The sequence below is a fragment of the Zonotrichia leucophrys genome, chromosome 3 (assembly GCF_028769735.1).
Source record: "Zonotrichia leucophrys gambelii isolate GWCS_2022_RI chromosome 3, RI_Zleu_2.0, whole genome shotgun sequence".
Taxonomy (NCBI): domain Eukaryota; kingdom Metazoa; phylum Chordata; class Aves; order Passeriformes; family Passerellidae; genus Zonotrichia; species Zonotrichia leucophrys.
In genome coordinates, this window is record NC_088172.1 from 91,762,932 (window position 1) to 91,781,906 (window position 18,975).

The 18,975-nt window shown below is 41.0% G+C and overlaps 1 protein-coding gene across 6 annotated transcripts in view; it reads right to left on the bottom strand.

Annotated features, from left to right (window-relative positions):
* The window catches only part of EHBP1 (EH domain binding protein 1), a 207,262-nt gene that overhangs the window by 148,769 nt on the left and 39,518 nt on the right, over positions 1 to 18,975 (bottom strand). For all 6 annotated transcript variants that reach the window (XM_064709260.1, XM_064709257.1, XM_064709259.1 and 3 more), the window contains exon 5: positions 12,704 to 12,757. In XM_064709260.1, the coding sequence (XP_064565330.1) occupies positions 12,704 to 12,757 (54 nt within the window). The remainder of the gene's footprint in view (positions 1 to 12,703; positions 12,758 to 18,975) is intronic.

Consider the following 18,975-nt stretch of genomic DNA (forward strand, 5'->3'; position numbering starts at 1 on the left):
ACCACCATGCAGAAGATGTTCCTGTTTCTCACCAGTCTGGATCAGCAGGCTTCAGAATTTCTGCCATCATGCTGCTCATCACTGTGCACCAGTGGAGACCAGCCTCAATAACCAGTCAAAAGCTTCCCCGCTAGCAGTGGGACAAGAAGGGTGTCACAGAGTGGAGGTTTCACACGAGATGGGGAGAATAAACACAGTTTCTTGTGCCACCGTACCCAGTTTCAAATCAAACTGCATTAGAGATTGTTAATCCCTACTCATCCTGAACTTGAGGATGATTTGAGAGCTCTTTGTTGCAGTGATAGTGATGAATATCTTCAGCATTACTCAGCAGTTTGAAGCAACCATGCCCTGATAGATCATTCTTCAACACAAGCATTCCATCCCACCCACACAACTGGCCTTTCCATACAGCTGCTGAATTGCCACATACCATCAGCTCTAAACCACAGCCTGCTACTCCAACTCATCTTTGCCTGACGGTAGAAAAACAACCAACCACAACCAAAGTAAAACTCACTTTCAAAGAATCACAGTTTCACCAGATGGGTGAGGTGGGGAAGGACCACAGTTGGGATCATCTAGTCCAATCCTCTGTTCAAGCAGGGTCCCCTCAGAGCATGTTACTTAGGACATTGTCCAGATGGATGTCCATCTCCAGGGAGGGAGACCCCAGCACCTCTCTGGGCAACCTTTCTAGCACTTAGTCACCATCACAGTAAAGTTTTTCCTCCTCATGTTCAGGTAGGCCTTCCTTTGTTCCAGTTTTGGCTTGCTGCCTCTCGTCCTATTGCCTGACACCACCAGGAGGAGCCTAGCTCCATCCTCCAAATACTGATATTTGTTGATAAGACCCCCTCACAGACTTCTTCAGGCCCTAAAAAGGCCCAGCTCCCTCAGCCTCCCTCATAACTGAGGTGTTCCAGTCTCCACATCTCCAGAGCCCTCCTGTGGATTCACTCCAGGACTCTCTTGTACAGAGGGGCCCAAAAGTGCACACAGCACTCCAGATGAGGCCTCCCCAGAACTGAGAAGGGCAGAATTACCTCCTTCAACTTCCTTCTTCTCACTTTTCAGTGCACCAAGACAGATTTTTTTCCCTAATGAAGAAGAGTGGTGTCTTTTTAAAAATTGTGGCAATTTTGCTACTATAGAGAAAAAGCTTTGCACGCATCATGGGACAGAAAGGTTTTGCATGGTAGGGATGAAACTAAAGATTACCCAGATGTGTCTTCCTAGATCATGTCCATCCACAGCATGACTTTCATCAATTCAGCTGTCACATAAAGTAACATCTTCCATCTTGCAATTGCAATGAAAATATCAAAAAAATATGATTTGAATGTAATTGATGAAGACAGACACAATTCTCTTCATTTCTGAAAGGGCCTGGCTCAAAAGTGTAAAAAGCTGAAGAGCCATGTTCTCCCTGCTGCCCACAGTGCCTGACCATCCAGTCTCCCTTAGTCTCCCCTTGCCATTGTCATTAGCCATGTTTTGCATCTTGGACTTCTCAGTTTCTGATGTTTTTCTATGTCATTTTTTTCTATGTATTGTTTTCAGAATTTATTTAGCACTTGGAAGTAGAAAGCACTACCAAATCTCACATTTCAAATAACTTCTCACTCTTCAACAAGAGAAAAAAATGAAAATATAACTAATTTTCATTTCAGGGATCTACTTTACAGATAAAAATAGGACACAGTTCTTCACCTCATTTTCAGCATCACTTCTGGTTTGGCAAATATTGTATGTGTTCTTTGAATTTTGTGCTGTGCCTTCTTGAGACTGTTTCATGGAGTTGTTTTGCTTTAGGGAGGAAAGCTTTAAGAGTTTCTTTAATCTTATCCCTTGCTGAGCAGAATACTCTTATAGTAGAAATCATTAAAACTATATTATAAAAACTGAGTGCTTAAAGAAAATCTCTGGAAACTAGTAAGTCTATTTATTTTTACCAGATGAAGTCCTCAGAGTCAGACACAGCTGTTTGGTATCTCAGGCTATGCTGCACATGGTATTAAAACAAACTTGGAAAACCTGCCATCCATCCTGCTCAGTCTGCCACTCTACCACACTCCAGGAAGGGCAGGTTGGCTTGATCTCAGTTCCAGTCTACAGAAAGCCCTCCAGAAGCAGAAATACTGCTATTTAACAGTGCAATGTAACACACAACTGTACCATCTTCAGCCTGTACATGAATCTTGTTTTCTATATCTATATCATTGCTGAAGTATAGTGCTGTGGTTCCTGATTCAGTGTTCCCACTGACACTCTCCAAACCACGCTGCACTCACTCCCTGCCCCCTCCTGTCTGAGGACTTGCCCACTGGAAACTGGAGCTGCATTTACCCTCAAAGAATTTCCTGTGGTGGTCATTCCTCCTCTCAACTCACATACCCATGCTGCCAGGGCAGAGGTGGGTTTTCCATCCCACTTCCTCCTGTCCTCATCTGGTCATGCAGGTAAAACCCCAGGGTACCTCATGGTGTGAACCCCCTCTCTCAAGCAGGGCCCGCTTGCTCCCAGTAGCAGAGACTCTGGTCTGCACTGGTGGGACATGGGACATTTCCTCTCCAACTTGCTCGAGTCTTTTCAGTCTGTCCACAGTCCTGGACTGTCTTTCCACAGCTGAGACACAAGATGTTAGGGAGGCAGAGAGATGGTTTCCCTACTGCTGGAGTCAGGCAGTCACCTGAAGCACTGCTTGTTCTCCTTTCATTGACATCAACACCAGTGAGCTGGCACACAACAATGGCATGCTCTGTACAAATTTCCACCATGAGGATTGTGTCCCCTGGACCTCATCTGGATCTACAGGGGACTCCTGTAATCCCTTACAGATTACATCCAGCACAGCTGTCTCAGGTACCAGGTACCCTCCTCCATGGCATTCCACCTGCCTGTGCACACCACCAGATCACCCTTGGGAGACATTTGCTACACACTTGGCAGGAGTGGCATCCAGAGACTCAGAGTTTCTGTCCTCTTCCCAATCCCCTTGGCAATGCCCATGTTCCAGGGATCCCAGGTGCTTGGCTTCTATAGCATGGGCCTTGATATCCCAGCATTGGAGCAGCCAGGTCACCAGGGGCTCCCCAGTCTGGCAGCTGAAATCTTCATCTCACAGCTCTGCCTGGAGCATGGATCAGGTGAGTATCTCTGGCCCTGCCTTTTCCTCCTGTTGTGAGGGCCCTGCTTCCTCTTCATCCCTCACTATGCAAACCGATTTGGTCTTGGATTTCTCCTTCTGTACAGGACTCTGTACAGGCTGTCCCTCTGGTTCAGCTCAGTTTGAGTGGCCACGGTGCCTGTAGGTCTGACTTCCTCCTCCTCCTCCTCCTCCTAAGGGTGCTGTCCAGTCTTGAACTGTGTCTGGTGAAGAGCAGCCAGGACGCAGAACACTGCAGTAAGTTGCTCCTCTCTGGAATTGCCACAGCATTCTCCTTGCAAATACTCTGTCACGTTACCAGGGTTCCCTTGTTGTTCAGGGGTGAACCTCCAAATCACTGGAGCAGAGAATTTCCCCAAATACTGGCCCGTTTTCTCCCACATTCCATGGCACTGTCCACCCTTGGGGCAGACCTTTGAGTGACCTTCCCAGAAATCTCTGTCCTGACTAAGCAGGTGTGGACTGCACTGAGAAGGCACAGACTGCACTGAGAAGGCACAGCAGACACAGCAACAAGAAAATGCTTTCCTTAGCATCCAAGGGAAATACAAGATTCTCAAAAGCTGTTATAAGAGGCCTGAAGGAAGAAAAGGAGTGAGAAGCTGGGGAAAATCAACCTCCTCTGTTCCCCTCCCAGATGGCAAAAATTAACCCTGTCCTGGCCAGACCCAGGACATACAGACCACCGTGCTCCGAACAGCAACTTTTAAGTTCAGGGATGCAACTCTGTATGAGTCATACAAAAATTCAGTTTACTCTTATATTTAAGCTAGTATGCGGAAGCAGAGAAAACACTGATAAGTTACAAAATGCACTTCGCAGCAACTTATTCATTACCATTTTATTCAGGCAATCTTTGCAGCCAAGACTCAGGTTGCCACCATACTTAAGCTAAACCAGAAAAGGTTTGTTTCTACTGCCTGGCAAGATTCAAGAAGACATTTGGGCTCATCAATTATCAGATATTGATAATGCAAAACAGTAAGAAAGGAGAATCTTCACAGGAAAAACACAATGTGATGGCGTAGCATCAATTCAGAATGAAGAATATGCTGGGAGGGAAATGAATGAAATGGCATCAATTAAGTTATGGAGGTCAATTAATTTCTATTATATTAAAACTCTATTAAGACAGCTAACAACCAAAGATAAGAGGCTGAAAGAAATAACACTCAGAGCTATTACACTGCCAGATGGTTTTCCTAATAACAAGGGTTTTCAGGAAGCCAGAACTCTTATTTTCCTGTCAGCTGGCTATAGTTCTGCTGCTGGCCACTATTTTTAAATAATATGCCCTCAGTTAAATTACAACTGCTTGCATGTACAATCCTATCCAGTTACTTAATGCAGAGCTACATTTTACACAATAATGGATATTTTAATTCTTTTTTTGACACATATTTCCATACCTTGAGCACAGGCAATTGCAAGGTATTATCTCAAATCAACCAAAATATTCAATTTGACTCCCAGATTATCTGCCTTTGAAGGTGACTTATGTCAAAAACATTTTTCATTAAATGCACTGCCATTTTTTCCATTTTCCATACAGAATATTTTGTACTACATGGCAGCAGCACACGCTGCTGTTTTAACACCATACAGCTACCAGGTCAAAAATGAAATTTATCCATCATAATGCTGCCCCAGACGGTGGTATTTTACATAATGATATTCTGAACCGCATCAAGAGCAAACACACAGCCGTGACTGTATGGAGATGTAAAAACACACTCAGACACGGAAAACCAGAAAAAACGTGGCAAGCTGAACAAGCTTAAAAGCAAACACTTTTCTATTAAAAGGCAAGTTGCTTGGCTCAGCTTATGCCTGGAGTATGATTAGAACCCCACTGTAAAACAATCACCAAGACACTTTTGTGTATTTGATGTCTGAAAGAGAAAAGACCTCATGCAGACTCCGGCTCTCGCAGGCGCTGGCCAGTGCATTTTACTGCTGATTTCCTATGAATAAACATGTGCTAAGAGTGGCTGAAACACACTGCTGCTTTTAAACATGCCTAATGTTGTATTAGAGGTTTGTTTCCAAAGCTGTCTGCCTTGTTTATCAGCTTCCCCCCTCCAGCTGGCAAGGGACACCACTGATAGCAACTCCAATCAGCTGCCTTGTACAACTTGGCTATAGGAGACAGATTCCTCCAGCAGGAAATAGCCTCCCCTCAAAAACCCAAACAAAATGGTCCCAAGCAATTTAGAAAACAGTTGCACTTTACTGCTGTGAATCAATAATAACTGTATAAATTAAATGTTGCCGTGTATGTTCGTGTACCACACTTTGTGAGACACAAAGCCAGACCCTCACACCCGGATGCTCTGCCCAGAGCCCAGGATCCTCCTCTTCCCAGCTGCCACTTGCAAGACCCTTCCAGGTAACTGTAGCATAAATACCAGAAAATGAGATATCTCCTTCACCAGGAAATGTTAAGCCAAAATGCTGTAATACAGTTTTCAAAATTGCCAGAGCATCTGCCAAATTATATTTGATATAGATGCACTTAGTGCAGCTATTTACCCAGCATCAGAAATAACACTATTTAAAGCACAGTTTGGGCACTGCATTTCATTTAGGAGATGAAGATTGAATACCAAAAGAAAATTTTCATCACTATTTTTGAAAAAACACAGTAGAGAAGACATTGATGGACTCACACTTCACACTTATTCAGGATAAAAAGTGTAAGAAGTTAATTAGATATTAGGAGTTATTTTAGCAGTTTCTTTAAAATTCTTATTTAAATAAGATTTTTGTCGCTCTGCTTTAATAGGTTATTATGTATTGATGACAGAAAGGATTCACAGTGGCCCTAATTCCACGTGATCTGGGCACAGTCTTGTTTTGGTCAGAAGGAAAATGGCATTGCAGACAGTAAGTTGTATGTCCTAACAGGACACTAACAGGCTTTGCCTGGGGATACAGGAGGGCCTGCAGGTCAAAATATCAATTAATTAACTGTGCTGTTCAGAAAGGTTTATGGAGCTCAGCCTGAAACCAGGGCTGCTGGTGCCTCCCCTTTGTGCTGGGCCTTGTAGAGGGGAAAACACCCACAGTTTCACACTTGCCCTAAATACAAGTGGTAGTTTACTTGTCCTGCAGCATTTGGTGTAGAATTTTTCCAGCAGAACTCAAGCAAGTGCAATCCACTTCCACTATCTTCTGTACTTTTCAGGGAGGATGCCAAATCCAAGGAGATTGTTTAAGCAAGGGGCTCCTGTAGGGTCAGTGTGGACACACAAGGGAGTCACCCACTCTCAGACACCCCAAGGCAGAGTGATCTGTGCAGAAGCCTCTCTCCTGCTCCTTTCCCAAGTCAGGACCCTGCCCCTGACGGTATTTTCCTTTTGGTTAAAAGTGCCCAGAAAGGCCATCATGGAGCACAGAAAGAAAAACAATATATTATTGGAAAAGCACAGGATCAGGCCTCCAAGAAAGATTTCCTACCCTGGTTCCTTTACAACCAGAGCAGCCAATCAAGACAACAATTTCTGCAAGTTTTGCTCCAAAAGCTTAATCTCGGAGATTTCTCAACTAGAACAAAGTGCTAAATATTTAATGTAAGCAAAAACTAAACGTAAAAGAGGTTTTCTGAATCTCTATTACATTTAAAGCAGAACAGAACAAGAGCGAGACAGCTGACAAAGCAGCATTTAATTCCTAGCTATATCTAAACCAAAATACTCAGCCTAATTTACACAGGCAGCTAGTCACAGTTCACATAATCACACACAGCAGAATATGACAGGGGAATTAAAGGACCAGGAAAGCATGTCTGAACTATAAGCTATTCTAAATATATTAAATGCAGACATTTAATTCAGAAAAAAAGAGCTAACCCAATCAATTATTATTTTAAGCAAAAAATTACTTCAAGCAAAAAATGCAAAATGAATGCATAGAGATGCTTTAACTACTGTTTCTTAAATAAAGGAAATAGCCAATTTAAACTACAGCTCTCACATGGTACAAAGATGCACTAGAAGAGATACCCACGATTTTGTAATAAATTCTGATATAGCAACTGATCAGCAAGTAAGGAATTCATCCTGTTCCTAAGTCAGTCCTTTCCCCCATGTTCCTCCAGCAAATGGCATCAGCAGGACTCAGAATTTCAATTCCCTAAACTATGCTGGCATTTGCTCCCCAACATCTATTTCCAGACCCAGGTGGGAAGGTTAGACTTGAGCTCTCATTCGATGCAGAGCAAAACCTGCCCTGCAGAGTTAGTGCTGCAGCAGTCCTGTAGTAAAAGATATTCAACCACTCAGTAAAAAAGTATGCTTTCACCAAAATTCTGGGCTAATTACCCCTATTCAAATGAGTTTTTTCTCTAAAAGATTCATCGGGAAAACAACATATTCAGAGCTGTATCTGGTGAAAACTTAAGTTTTTGCTAATACCTCATTTTAGTCTATCACATTTAAAATTGATGTCCTTTAAGACTAGAAAGAAATTCATTTCTATGTCCCACCACCTATCCTCTCTTTCCCATTACTTTCACTTTATTTGTCACCTTTATTAGTGGTGTCATGCCAGGCATTTCAAGAGAGAGAAATAATCTCCCCAAACCTGTGAGTGATAAAACATGCTCCAGGGCATTCAAAATGAGAAATCATCATGAGCAACCATGATCCAGAATTTCAGAGGCACCAGGGGAAGGGTGGACTGGGGGATGTCAATTACAAAAGAACACACATGTACCAATAAAATGAAGCTGATTATGTCAATTGTTCTGTAATGTTTTCTACTGTTTCTTTTCTTTTGAGGCTTGGCTGATATTTGAGTGGAAGCCAATTCAGAACTCTTTCTAGGCTGGGGTTCCTGAAGCTACACAGGAGCGACAGACAGAAGGAAAAGTCAGATCTCATTTTTTCAGCTTAAACTCATTACTCTTTGTAACTCTTCCCTGAAGGCCAGCATGAACAGCAAACTCTAGACTGCTTTTTTCTCTCATTCCAGAAGTTTCCATGGGTCTATTCAAAAAGGCATCATTAGAAAACAGTGTCTAAAAAAGGCATCAAAGCTTTTTCAAAGGCTCTCTAAAAAGGACAGATGCAGAACTCAGTCCAGCTTCCTAGATCTCAGTGTAAGAACAGCCTGGAAATTCTGCCTGGAATGCTTCCCCAGGCAGGTGACAGAGTGCAAGCAGAGCTGGGCACAGTTAGCTCCTGAAAGGCATGGGCAGCAGGAGCAGAGGACACTGAGCACTCACATAAACGAATCTGTGGAAAGAGAATGCTAATGACCTGCTAATGCAATCACGGGAAGTGAAATCCCACATGTAAACAGTGTCACATTATTGGGGCCGATTAGTCAGAGGCAGAAGGAGGGAGCCTCCAGCCACAGAGAGCAGACTGCTCTCCAGAGCTGCAATTGCTAAGAAAACCAAGAGCAGCCTAAACTGTATCAACAAAGATTTGGGCCAGAATGATTCCCCACAAGGACAATGGAGCATTGGAAGAGGCTGATTGGCAGTGCTGCAGAGAGCCCACCTTAAAAAAATTTTTTTTAAACTGTTTAGGCAAGTGTTTGTCTGGAATTATGCTGCCTTGAGGCAACAGTACAAGACAGGTGAGGCTGCCTCCAGTTCCAACTCCCAGGAATGTACAAGCAAAGCTTCAACAACAGGTGGAGCATGTTTCTCCATTCATCTGCCAAGTCAGTAGGTCTGGAATTAGCAAAGACCAAGTTTTAATAAGCCTGCCACATAAAAAGAGGGCTACAGTTTGTGTCAGGAACAACAGCAATTATTGTCAGTGGAATTTCCTACTGGAAAGGACTTGCTCACCACAGCCCTGAGCACCAGGAATGACCTACGGACAACAGTGAAACATAAGCACAGGTGGGAAGACAGAGAAGCCTTCTATGAACTTTGGAATATATTACTGTGCTAGACACACACACATGGGCTCAAAAATATTTCTCACAAAAAGCTGGGAAACTTGTTTCATAGTCTGTGCAATTTCAAGTTGGAAAACATTCCATGACTTTAGGCTTCATTAAAAATGTAGGAATTAACTGTCTACAAAACTGCCAGCAAACAAGTAAACATCATGGTTTGTCTTCAGTGGGTGTTCTTATGCACTTTTCCATGCTTTGAGCATGCTAGGAAGCAAAATGACATTTTTTTCCATTGCTTCAAATACTTCTATTTGAGACAAAGTTCTTGTACATAGAGCCCGTGAAAGCTCCCACATCTTTGGACCAATTTAAACCTCCTCTCTTCCCTCCTATCCCTTTCTCATCCCATTAGCTAAGCAATCTGCAGTGACCAGGAAACCCAGCCCAAAACTTCAGGTCAGCTGAACTCTTCTCAGAGGTGCAGTCTTTGTTTCAAAACTGCCCTCCCTCCTGGCACCTCTGAGGGACACTGGATGAGCTCAGACAGTGAAAGGAACCAAGTGTGGAAACAGCAGGAACCAAGTGTGGAAATAGCATGTATTCAAGTTACCCACAGAAGCAATGAGAGAGAAAAGTCACTTACTAGAGAAAGGGGCTTATAAAATAGAAGGCAACTCATCCTTGTTCATTAAATGGAATAGGCAAAATACACTAACACCAGTCTGTGGGATTTTGAAAGCCTACTGCCACTCTACACATGAGCAAGTCTTATTCTTGGTTATGAATTTCTTGCTCTCCTACTTGCAACAGCCAACCTGAACACTCAGTGTTATTACTCAGTAAAACATAAAAAACACCAAAAGAATTCCAATAACTGCCTCATGACATAAAAGCAGATAATCAATTACACAGATTGTGGTTAAAGAGAGATTAAATTAAAGACAAGAAAGTTATCAGTAAATATACACAGAACACAGCTGTGAAGGAGATAAAGACATAGAAAAGGCTGATGGAAAAGATTTAAATGGTAAGAAACTGCTCTACAATCAAACTATTTATGGATTACACAGTAGATGACAAAGTTCACCTACTAGAATACAAATAAAGAATGGCTAGGGCAATAAAACACAGCTAGAAAAAAAAATCTACAATAATCAAGGTAATGGATCACAAAATAATATACATACATCCCCAACAAGAACACAACCACCAAAATCAAGTAGCTTGTTTCCTTTTCATTTACAGCATGGCTTTCTTGCACAAATCACTTCATCACTATTTAAAAATCCCTCTGAAAGTGCAGAATAAACTTGTTTGGAATTTGGTAGCATCTGCCTGCAAAGGCATCAAACTGCAGCTGTGTATCTCTTCTACCTGGTCTTTGCTCAGTCATACTGAAGCATGACAAAATTATTTTGGAGACTGACTGAATACTAATTCAAAAAATAAGCAAACTCAAAATTTCTAGCAGAATTCACATAGCTTCACAATTAAAGCACATCCCTAAGCTCTTCAGACATCAGTATTTTGTGTTCTGAGTGTTGCTGACCAAAGAGGAGGGGAAGCCCTGCAGCCCATCAGGACAGAAAACATCCCTGGACAAGACAGAAAAGGTCCCAAGTACTCTGAATGTCCCCATGCTCCCAGGTGACCTGGTCTTGCCAGGGTAATGACAAATATATTGTTGTAAACCCAAGCAAAGTACACTTTAGGCCCAAAGAGGGCAAATGCCTGTAATTTAAGGAGTGAGGAGAACAACCTCCTGCCTCCCTGGCTCCCCTGTTTTTAACAGGCAGGTGTTCCATGCTCTGGAATGTCAGCCAGCCATTGGAACACCCGTGACTTGCTAGAACCGATGAACATCTATTTTCATCCACCACTAAGTGGAGCTGTTACCCTGGGAAAAGAGTTTCTCCAGCTCTTCCACTGAGGAGAAAAAAAAAAAAAAGAGAAAACGAGGTGGATTGCAAGCAGCCAGTTTTATAGTTTCTTTAGCTCTCAGTAATTTTTGTGGTAAAACTATTAAATATATAATTCTGAGGACACTACTTCTGTATCCTCCAATCAAAGAATAAACATCTACCTATGTCACTATTTGGCAGTTCTTGTGAGATGAACTAACAGCACAACTGAGGTTGTGAAGAAGCTCCCACATAACAAAGATTGCCCTGCACAGCTCAGCAAAGGTGAGAGGCAGAGAGCAAGAGCAGCAGGCAGCAGATGGTCTGCTGCTCCCTCTACGTGGAATACACTGACATGTAAAAAAGCAGGACACAAGCTCAGTCTACATATAAAATCCTGGGAAAAAACTCATCCGCAAGTCACAGGAAATCCAGCTATACCCAGAGGGGCTGGCTGAGAAATACACTGACATTGTTTTATCCACAGCTACTTGTATGGTGACAACTGGGGATGGAGACTTCCCTGATTAAAATAAACTACTTGAGAAAGAAAAGGAAACTCCAGGAAACAGTAACTAAACTATGTTTTGTGTTAACAAGTGTCATAGGTGAAAATAGAAACTTGACATTTAAAACAAAAGTATAAATAAAGCATTTTGCTTTCAGCCCTTTTAAATGTTCAGCTACTGGTGATAGGAATAAACCTTAGCTTTAGATATTCAAATCACTTTCCAATATTGACAACAAAAAGAAGCATTTTTAGGTAAAAAAAGATATCATGCAAAATCCATTGCTTCCCCACACTTCAGTGCTATGTGGTAGAAAAGCAATTTCTTTTTTGTTTAAAAACAGCATTAAAATTATGTTACTGAGCAACAGTCCTTAATGAAACTATATTAATGAGCAATAAACACTGTCTTGATACCACAATCCTTTAAAACACATTTGAAGACAAAGTTTCTTTTCAAGCCAACCCTGGGTAAAGCAGCTTCCCCTTTTTCAGCCAGGCAGCCCCAGAGCGGAAGCTGCTGCCCGGAACAGAGAAGGGAAAGGAAAAAAGTACTTCATGCAGCACTTGCTCTGTGCAGTGTCCAGCAGGGCACTTTGGCAAAGCCTGTTGTTTGTGCAGCCCTCAGGAACTCAGCTCTCTTGGAGAAGTTCTGGGAGCTCCGGCCTTGGAGGAGCTGGTGACCCACAGGAGCAGCTTTTGGGTGTTCCTGGTGCACAGGACATGCAGAGGGATCCCAGGCTCATGACTCTCCTCACTGCTGGTCCCACCTCGCCATCCTGCCCAAATTCCTCAGCCATCCAAGGCAAGCAGTGAAGCTCTGCTCTCCCCCAGAGAGTGGCACTCAGGCCCAGAAGGGTGTGCTGCCCTTTGGGACACAGAGATGCCATAACCCAGCTCTGACTCGTTCACTGCCCTGCTCAGACACAAATAATGTGTCACAGCCCATAAAACAGTGAGTCATGACCCAGCTCCAACTTGTTCACTCCATTGCTCACAGCACACTAATGCAAGGCAGACTGAGGCTTACAGGAAAGGAGTTTGAGCAGTGTAGTATAGCACTCCCCTCTCCTGCATTTTAATTGTAACATAGGTATTTATTGTACAACAGGTATTTTAATAAGCCTTCATTAATACAGAGCTAGGATTTACGGTGGTTCAGCTGCTCAAATTTTATTCAAGACTTTTTCAGCATCTGGACACCTTATAATCTTTTTAAATTATTACATTTTATATGTATAAAAAAACCAAAACAACATTCCAGCTTACGTTCTCTATGACAAACATCCATTCCTTGTCTTCAAACTCTTCAGCGTGGGGATCCTAGAAAAACAAACCAGAGAATTTGAGTCTAAAAATAATCCAGGATGCAAGAGACTGCAAAACAGCCATGATTTTCATATACTCTGATTTATTTTTACCCACAGAAGATGCCAGAGAGAAATATTTAGCTAGGATGGAGGCTTTATGGGATGTCCATTATATGATGAACAAGTTGGAGTAAAACTGCCAGTGAGGATTTAATAGAGACTCCTAAAAATACAAACTTGAGGTTGATACTGATGAAGCCTGTAATTCTGTTTCCTTTCATCCAGTGGAAAAAAAAAGGATAAATCTCTCTTTAATTCTCAAGTTCCACCTCCCAAATAAACAAACCAAATCCAAATCTTGCAGACAACAGTGGAGGGAGCCACTTGCTTCCACCCGGAGTGAGAAGATGCACACCCCACCCTCCCCAGGCCCAGACTCTGTGGGCACAAGCAGAGATCCAGTCACAGCTTCAGCACAGCACCTCCTTCCACTGCAGATTTCTTAAATACTTACCCTGAGTTCACAACATTTCTATGCTATCACATGTGAGGATCAGAAAACATTTTCACCAACAGGAAGAAAAATAACAATGAAGTTCATATATTTGGCGCTTTTTTTTTTAATTTAATGAGCTTTCAGTCTGCTGGAGTGGTCTGTATTGTTGTTGTCTGAAAGCAGAATAACACTGGAGAAGGCAGTAAGTCATTCCTATCAAGCCTCTATCAAGGATCCCACTTTAAACAAAATACTTTCTTTTTTATAATTAGTCATCCAGTCCAAGTTCTGAACAACTGCAGCAAGACTTCTACTCTTGCAAAATAGATTCTCACACTAAGAGAATGTGTCTTGAGTCTTTCCTTTTATATGAAACCTGCTTTTGCTATACCTCAATCCTATCCTATTATTTCTAGTTACAGGAAAACATTCAATTACTCCTCTGTCCCTGATGTTTGCACTCTGGAGATAAATGTCACTTCCATATCATCAGCATTTCCCAACACCATACATGAGACCCTTCAGCATCTGAGTTTTCTTGCTACTATTTGGCAACTGGTCCTGACACTACAGCAAGCCTGACAATTCCATCTTGCTGCTCTAAATTAACAAAATGCATCAAGAGAATTTGCTCCCATTTTATATCCATTAGTACCATCCTTTTTTTTTTTCCCAGAATGCTACAAGCCTCACATTTAATCTTCTTGACTCACCTAACCTTAGTCTTTGCTTTAATCCTTGTTTCACTTCAGTTTTGTTTTGAAGTCAGACAGTAGACAGAGGTACTGTACCACTTTTTAACTAGTTCTCTTTGAATACACAAAATATTTTCTAAGTACCAAGCTTATAGCACCAACAACCAGAGAGAAGTTGTTGTTTGGGTTTTTTTTTAATTTTTCCAGGACACAAAAACTCAGGAAGGGTGCTCTTAAATAAATCTCCTCTTTGGAGGAACTACAATAACACCTCTAGGAGGAGATTATCCCATCCCCTCCTGTGCATCCTTCCTCCAAAACCCAGCCAAGTGAGTTTCCCACACAGCCTCCCTGTAAAACACTATCAGTGAAAGAATATAAGATGTTGCTAAAAACTTATGTCAAAACTGATGGTTCATTTTTATACATGAGTAAATCTTTTAAGAGGTTTTTTAAAAAATAGACTAATTTAAATACTGCACATGAGTGTCAAAACATGCTGTACCAGTAACCATAAGGACAGAAGGGCAAGTAGATGCATACAAAATTATACTGAGGTATCTCCATGTTCCAATTAATGTCTTGTAAATATCAGATTATGTAATTATATCTCCTCACATTAATCAGGTTTGTGGAATTCTGCATTATGTAAATAAAGCACAATACCTGTGGGTTTGGTGTATACCATATAAATTCTACAGATGTAACTAACTTTCTGTAATCCAACTATTAAATACTTAAAATTTTTAAGAGTTAACCTGGGGCAATTACCTTTCTGTTTAATTGCTTCCTTTGATACAGCATGAAATGACATAATGAGATTTAATGGGATCATTAACCACTTTATGTTTTAATAAGCTACTCCATAACAAGTGACTCAACTCTTAAATATTTCATCCTGCTCAATTTTTTCCCCTACCTCCCCCAAAAGCTATTAGGACAAGCTTGCAGGCTGACCTAAAACTGCTTCCAAAGTCAGGGTCCAATATTTTATCCCATGTAACAAACAAAACATTCCTTGTTTTGTTTCTGCAAGGCAATCATCTATAAAGCCAAACCAAGCTCTCTGTCAGTGGCAATAAAACTCACACCTCTGAGGGCTACAGAACCAGGTGCTCTGCTGAGTATTTCTGATCATCTGACAGAGCAAAATAACACTGTGTAATGCAAAGACTCCTTCATGTTCAACATTTTAGCATACACTTGAAAGCAAGTTGTGAACACTTCAGGAAGATAAATGCAGTGTATTGCCCCAAAACAGCCCTTAAAAGCTTAAAGGACTTCTCTAATGAAGAGCCTTACCAAATGTTCAGAGAGTATGAAATATGCTGATATATGAACACTTTGCATATGTGTCAGATATTTCAGATTTAAAGGCAAACCCAGATTTTTTTTAAAGCCATATTTTTTGTCACTTTTAAAATGTCTTCAGAAAGAGAAAACCCTGAATAATTTTTTAATACATAAGCCTCAGCATTTCCTTTCAACAGACACATAAGTGGCTTCACTCTTCCACTAAAATGCTTTTATCAGAAACCCAAGGAGCAGCACAGAGAGTCCTATTTCTAATTAACTTACAACTTTATTAAGTGGTCACGTAAACAGATACTTGTATGATTATAGTTATAACACAGTTTCTTGTATGATTACAGTTATAACACAGTTTCTATTGTAAACAACATGTTACATTTGGGGCTAACATTTCCTCATGTAGTCTCCATTACAGGTGTTGTTTTTATAAATCTGGCTAATCTTTCATCTTATTTTGGATTTGAAGACAGTAAATACCAGTAAAAAAAACCACCACAACACCAAATACTTCCCTCACTGGGTAATCTATATTCTCCATTCATTCCCCACATAAAACTCATGTGATGTACTTAGCAAACTGTTATTTGAGGACTATAGCATTGGTAACTGTATTTTAGGAAAAAAATGCTATTCCAAAAAGAATAACTCTGGGAGTAATGGTTTTAGCAGCCTTTGGAATGCTCTAATTCTGTATGAAAGCCCTCTCTGGTAACAGGGCACACAAAACCTCACCTCACCTGCAAGCAGATACAAGCAGGGAATACCTAAAGTCAAGAGTTATAAACAGACCTCATTCCCATTTCCTAAAAGCAAATAATGAAAATTACCCAAAAAGATCAAGGAACAAATTGCATCAATCTCACTGTAATATGAGGGGAGCTGACAAGATTTTTATTTTTTTTGATATTGCATATTTGCTTCACCAGTGTACCCCAGATGCAGAACTACACTCCATCCAACATTCACTATGGTCTCACCATTAACTCAGAACTGTAAGTATTAGGGCAAATGGATCGAACAGCTTGTTGTTCCTCCTCATTTTTCTATGTTAAAAAACAATCATCATTTTCAGTACCAAGACAGTTGTCTCAGTTTAATGTTCCTTTCCAGCATCTTTAACTAAGTTTTAGAGCCTTTTTCCTCTACCCTTCTTTCCTCTCTTTTTTGTCTCATAAGATGACCTTAATACCAAAAGTAATACTCAGGTAAGAAGAAAATAGTAGGGAACTGTGCAAGAGACAGGACATCAGCTTTTCTTTGCAATCCCACCCCTTAGCTTCTTTCTGTGACACCATTCTGCCCATCCACATGACAACTACCCAAAAAGTCAACTCTTCTGGGCTTAGGAAGAGCAAAGGATATGTCAGACACATTTTTCTGTTCTGTGTGGATCAGCCCATCCTAAACCCATTCTTGCCAAGGACAAGATCCTTTCTGCAGAGTACAAAGTGGTTTCAGATGACTGAAGGTAAACCTTCTCCAACAATTCAGGTTATATTCAGATTTTCTTTTGTATTTCTTGTAATTGGAACAAAGGACATATCAGGGGACTGCTGCTTTTCCTAATCAGCAGCCAGGGTGGGTAGGGAAGATGTTCAGCCTGTTAGTCCCTTCCTCCCTTCCTTCCCTGTGCCTCCTCCCTAAGCACTCCTGGTTTTTGAAGCTTGTCTTTCAATTAGATCACTTCATACCAGCCCTAATCTTCAGTCTTTCTTCTTGGGGAATAACTGCTTAAGGACTGTCACAGTGAATCACATCAAACACTGACAGGGTGTGTGATCTCCCTTCACCAGTGACCTGCAGCAGATGCTCTGGCTTCTCCAGCATCTGTCCTCAGCTTTTGTACTTGCCTGCTTGAAACTGCACAAGACTCAAAATTTGACCCAATTCTTGTTGCTTTCAATGCCGATTATAGAGGTCTGATTAGTCTAGAAAATCACATACAACTGTGATCAGCTTTAATTGGAGCTGCCAGAAAGCAGGGAGCTCTGGGGAGACTGGCAGAAACATCCCTGTGCATCACCACACCAAGCTCACACCTTCCAGTAAAGCCTCTGGGCTAGAAAGGCAACAAGCACCAAATGTCCTTTCTTTTTTTTTTTTCATATCTTTTAAAAATTAGTCCCCCACTAATCCCTTAAGTTTTTAACCATTTAATTTTTTGATGTGCAAATGTGCTTACTTTCCAAACTTATGATTTTTATATCTGACACACAACACTTTGCCTCTGGAACTGGTTTCCACTCCTATGGAGTATTCTCCATAGTGTCTGCTCAAGCCCCTGCTCTGAAGTGAAATAAATATGCTCTGAACCTGAACTTGGTCTTGACTTAAGAGAAACGGCTTTATGAAGAGGTTTTGGACTGATTTGAGTTCTTTTTTTTTCTCCTCTGAGATAGCACATTGGCTTTCATGCAGTGATCCTGCTACAGCATGGCCAGTTGTTATTCTATAAAATCAAAGCATGACTGACTTGGGCTTTCAAGAAGAATTATAGGGATTTTTTCCGAGTAATATGTGGAAACAGGAATTCTTTCAACTACACAAGTATGCCTTGATCAATCTATTTGATTTTTATTTTCCTTATAATTATTTTTTGTGTGCTTAGAAAGCTATGCCTTTAAAAATGTCATTTTCAAACCTTGGAATTAAGAGCTGGTAATGGTCCCTGCTGTTGAAATGGTACATTGGTGTGATAAACCATGTACATTGCTGACAAAACAAGTGTTTCGGGTAATCTAATGAAGCAAAGTCCATGCTTACTCCTGAAGAACAAACATTTTTGAACAGGAAGTCACTTTGTTTTTAAGCTAGAAAATAATTATGTTGCAATTTAAATCCTCATAGTACAACTGATGTTCATTTAGCTTTACTAAAAGCTTGCCTGGCAGTGAAAATTTCTGGTTTAAAATCTCTCTCAGCTGCAAAAGATTTGTGTTTGTATATAAACCTACAGAAAAGTATAGAAGTGGTAGTTAAACTTTGCTAATGCAGGGACTCTAAAAATTTAACTTCTGGAGCACAGCCATGGTAACAAAACAAAAAGAAGTGGGAATTCAGCTCTGGCTTTTCTGGCATTTGTGAATCTTTCCATGAAAGCACTACAAATTATGGATTTTAAATGCACAATAGGCTTATTGTTTCATGATGTTTCTTTCTCCCCCAGTTTGGTTGAAAAAAACCCAAGACATAACTACACATCAGTGTGGAGCTCAGCAAAGGAAGAAGTTAAAGTTTCAGAACAAATGGAACTTTTTATGTAACTAGCACTTCAGTGGCTGGATGGGCAGGAGCTGCAGCTAATCAAGGGAAGCTGAATCAATATATCCATATGATGCTTTTCCACACATGACTCCAGGGCATTATGAAATTTTACCAGCAGCCCAGAATTAATTGAAACAAACAAACAAACAAAAAAGCTTACATTTACTTGAAATTGAAGTCATTGAAAGGAAGGCTGTAATCTCTTCAGTACTTTGCTTGTGCAAGAATTACAAATATGCTGTTGTAAGCAAGGTAACACCCAAAGTAGGGCTGTGCAGATAATGCAGAATATCTCATCTGTTGACTGATCACAGGGACTTTGCTTAGCCAGCTCTCAAGTGTCCACACTGACTACTGGAGAGAAGACTCTTAACATTCTCATCAGCACTTGAAACCTTGACTTATCTCCTAATCCTACCAGCAACACATTTCAACAGCCACTTACGAATGCGCTGCCACTACTGT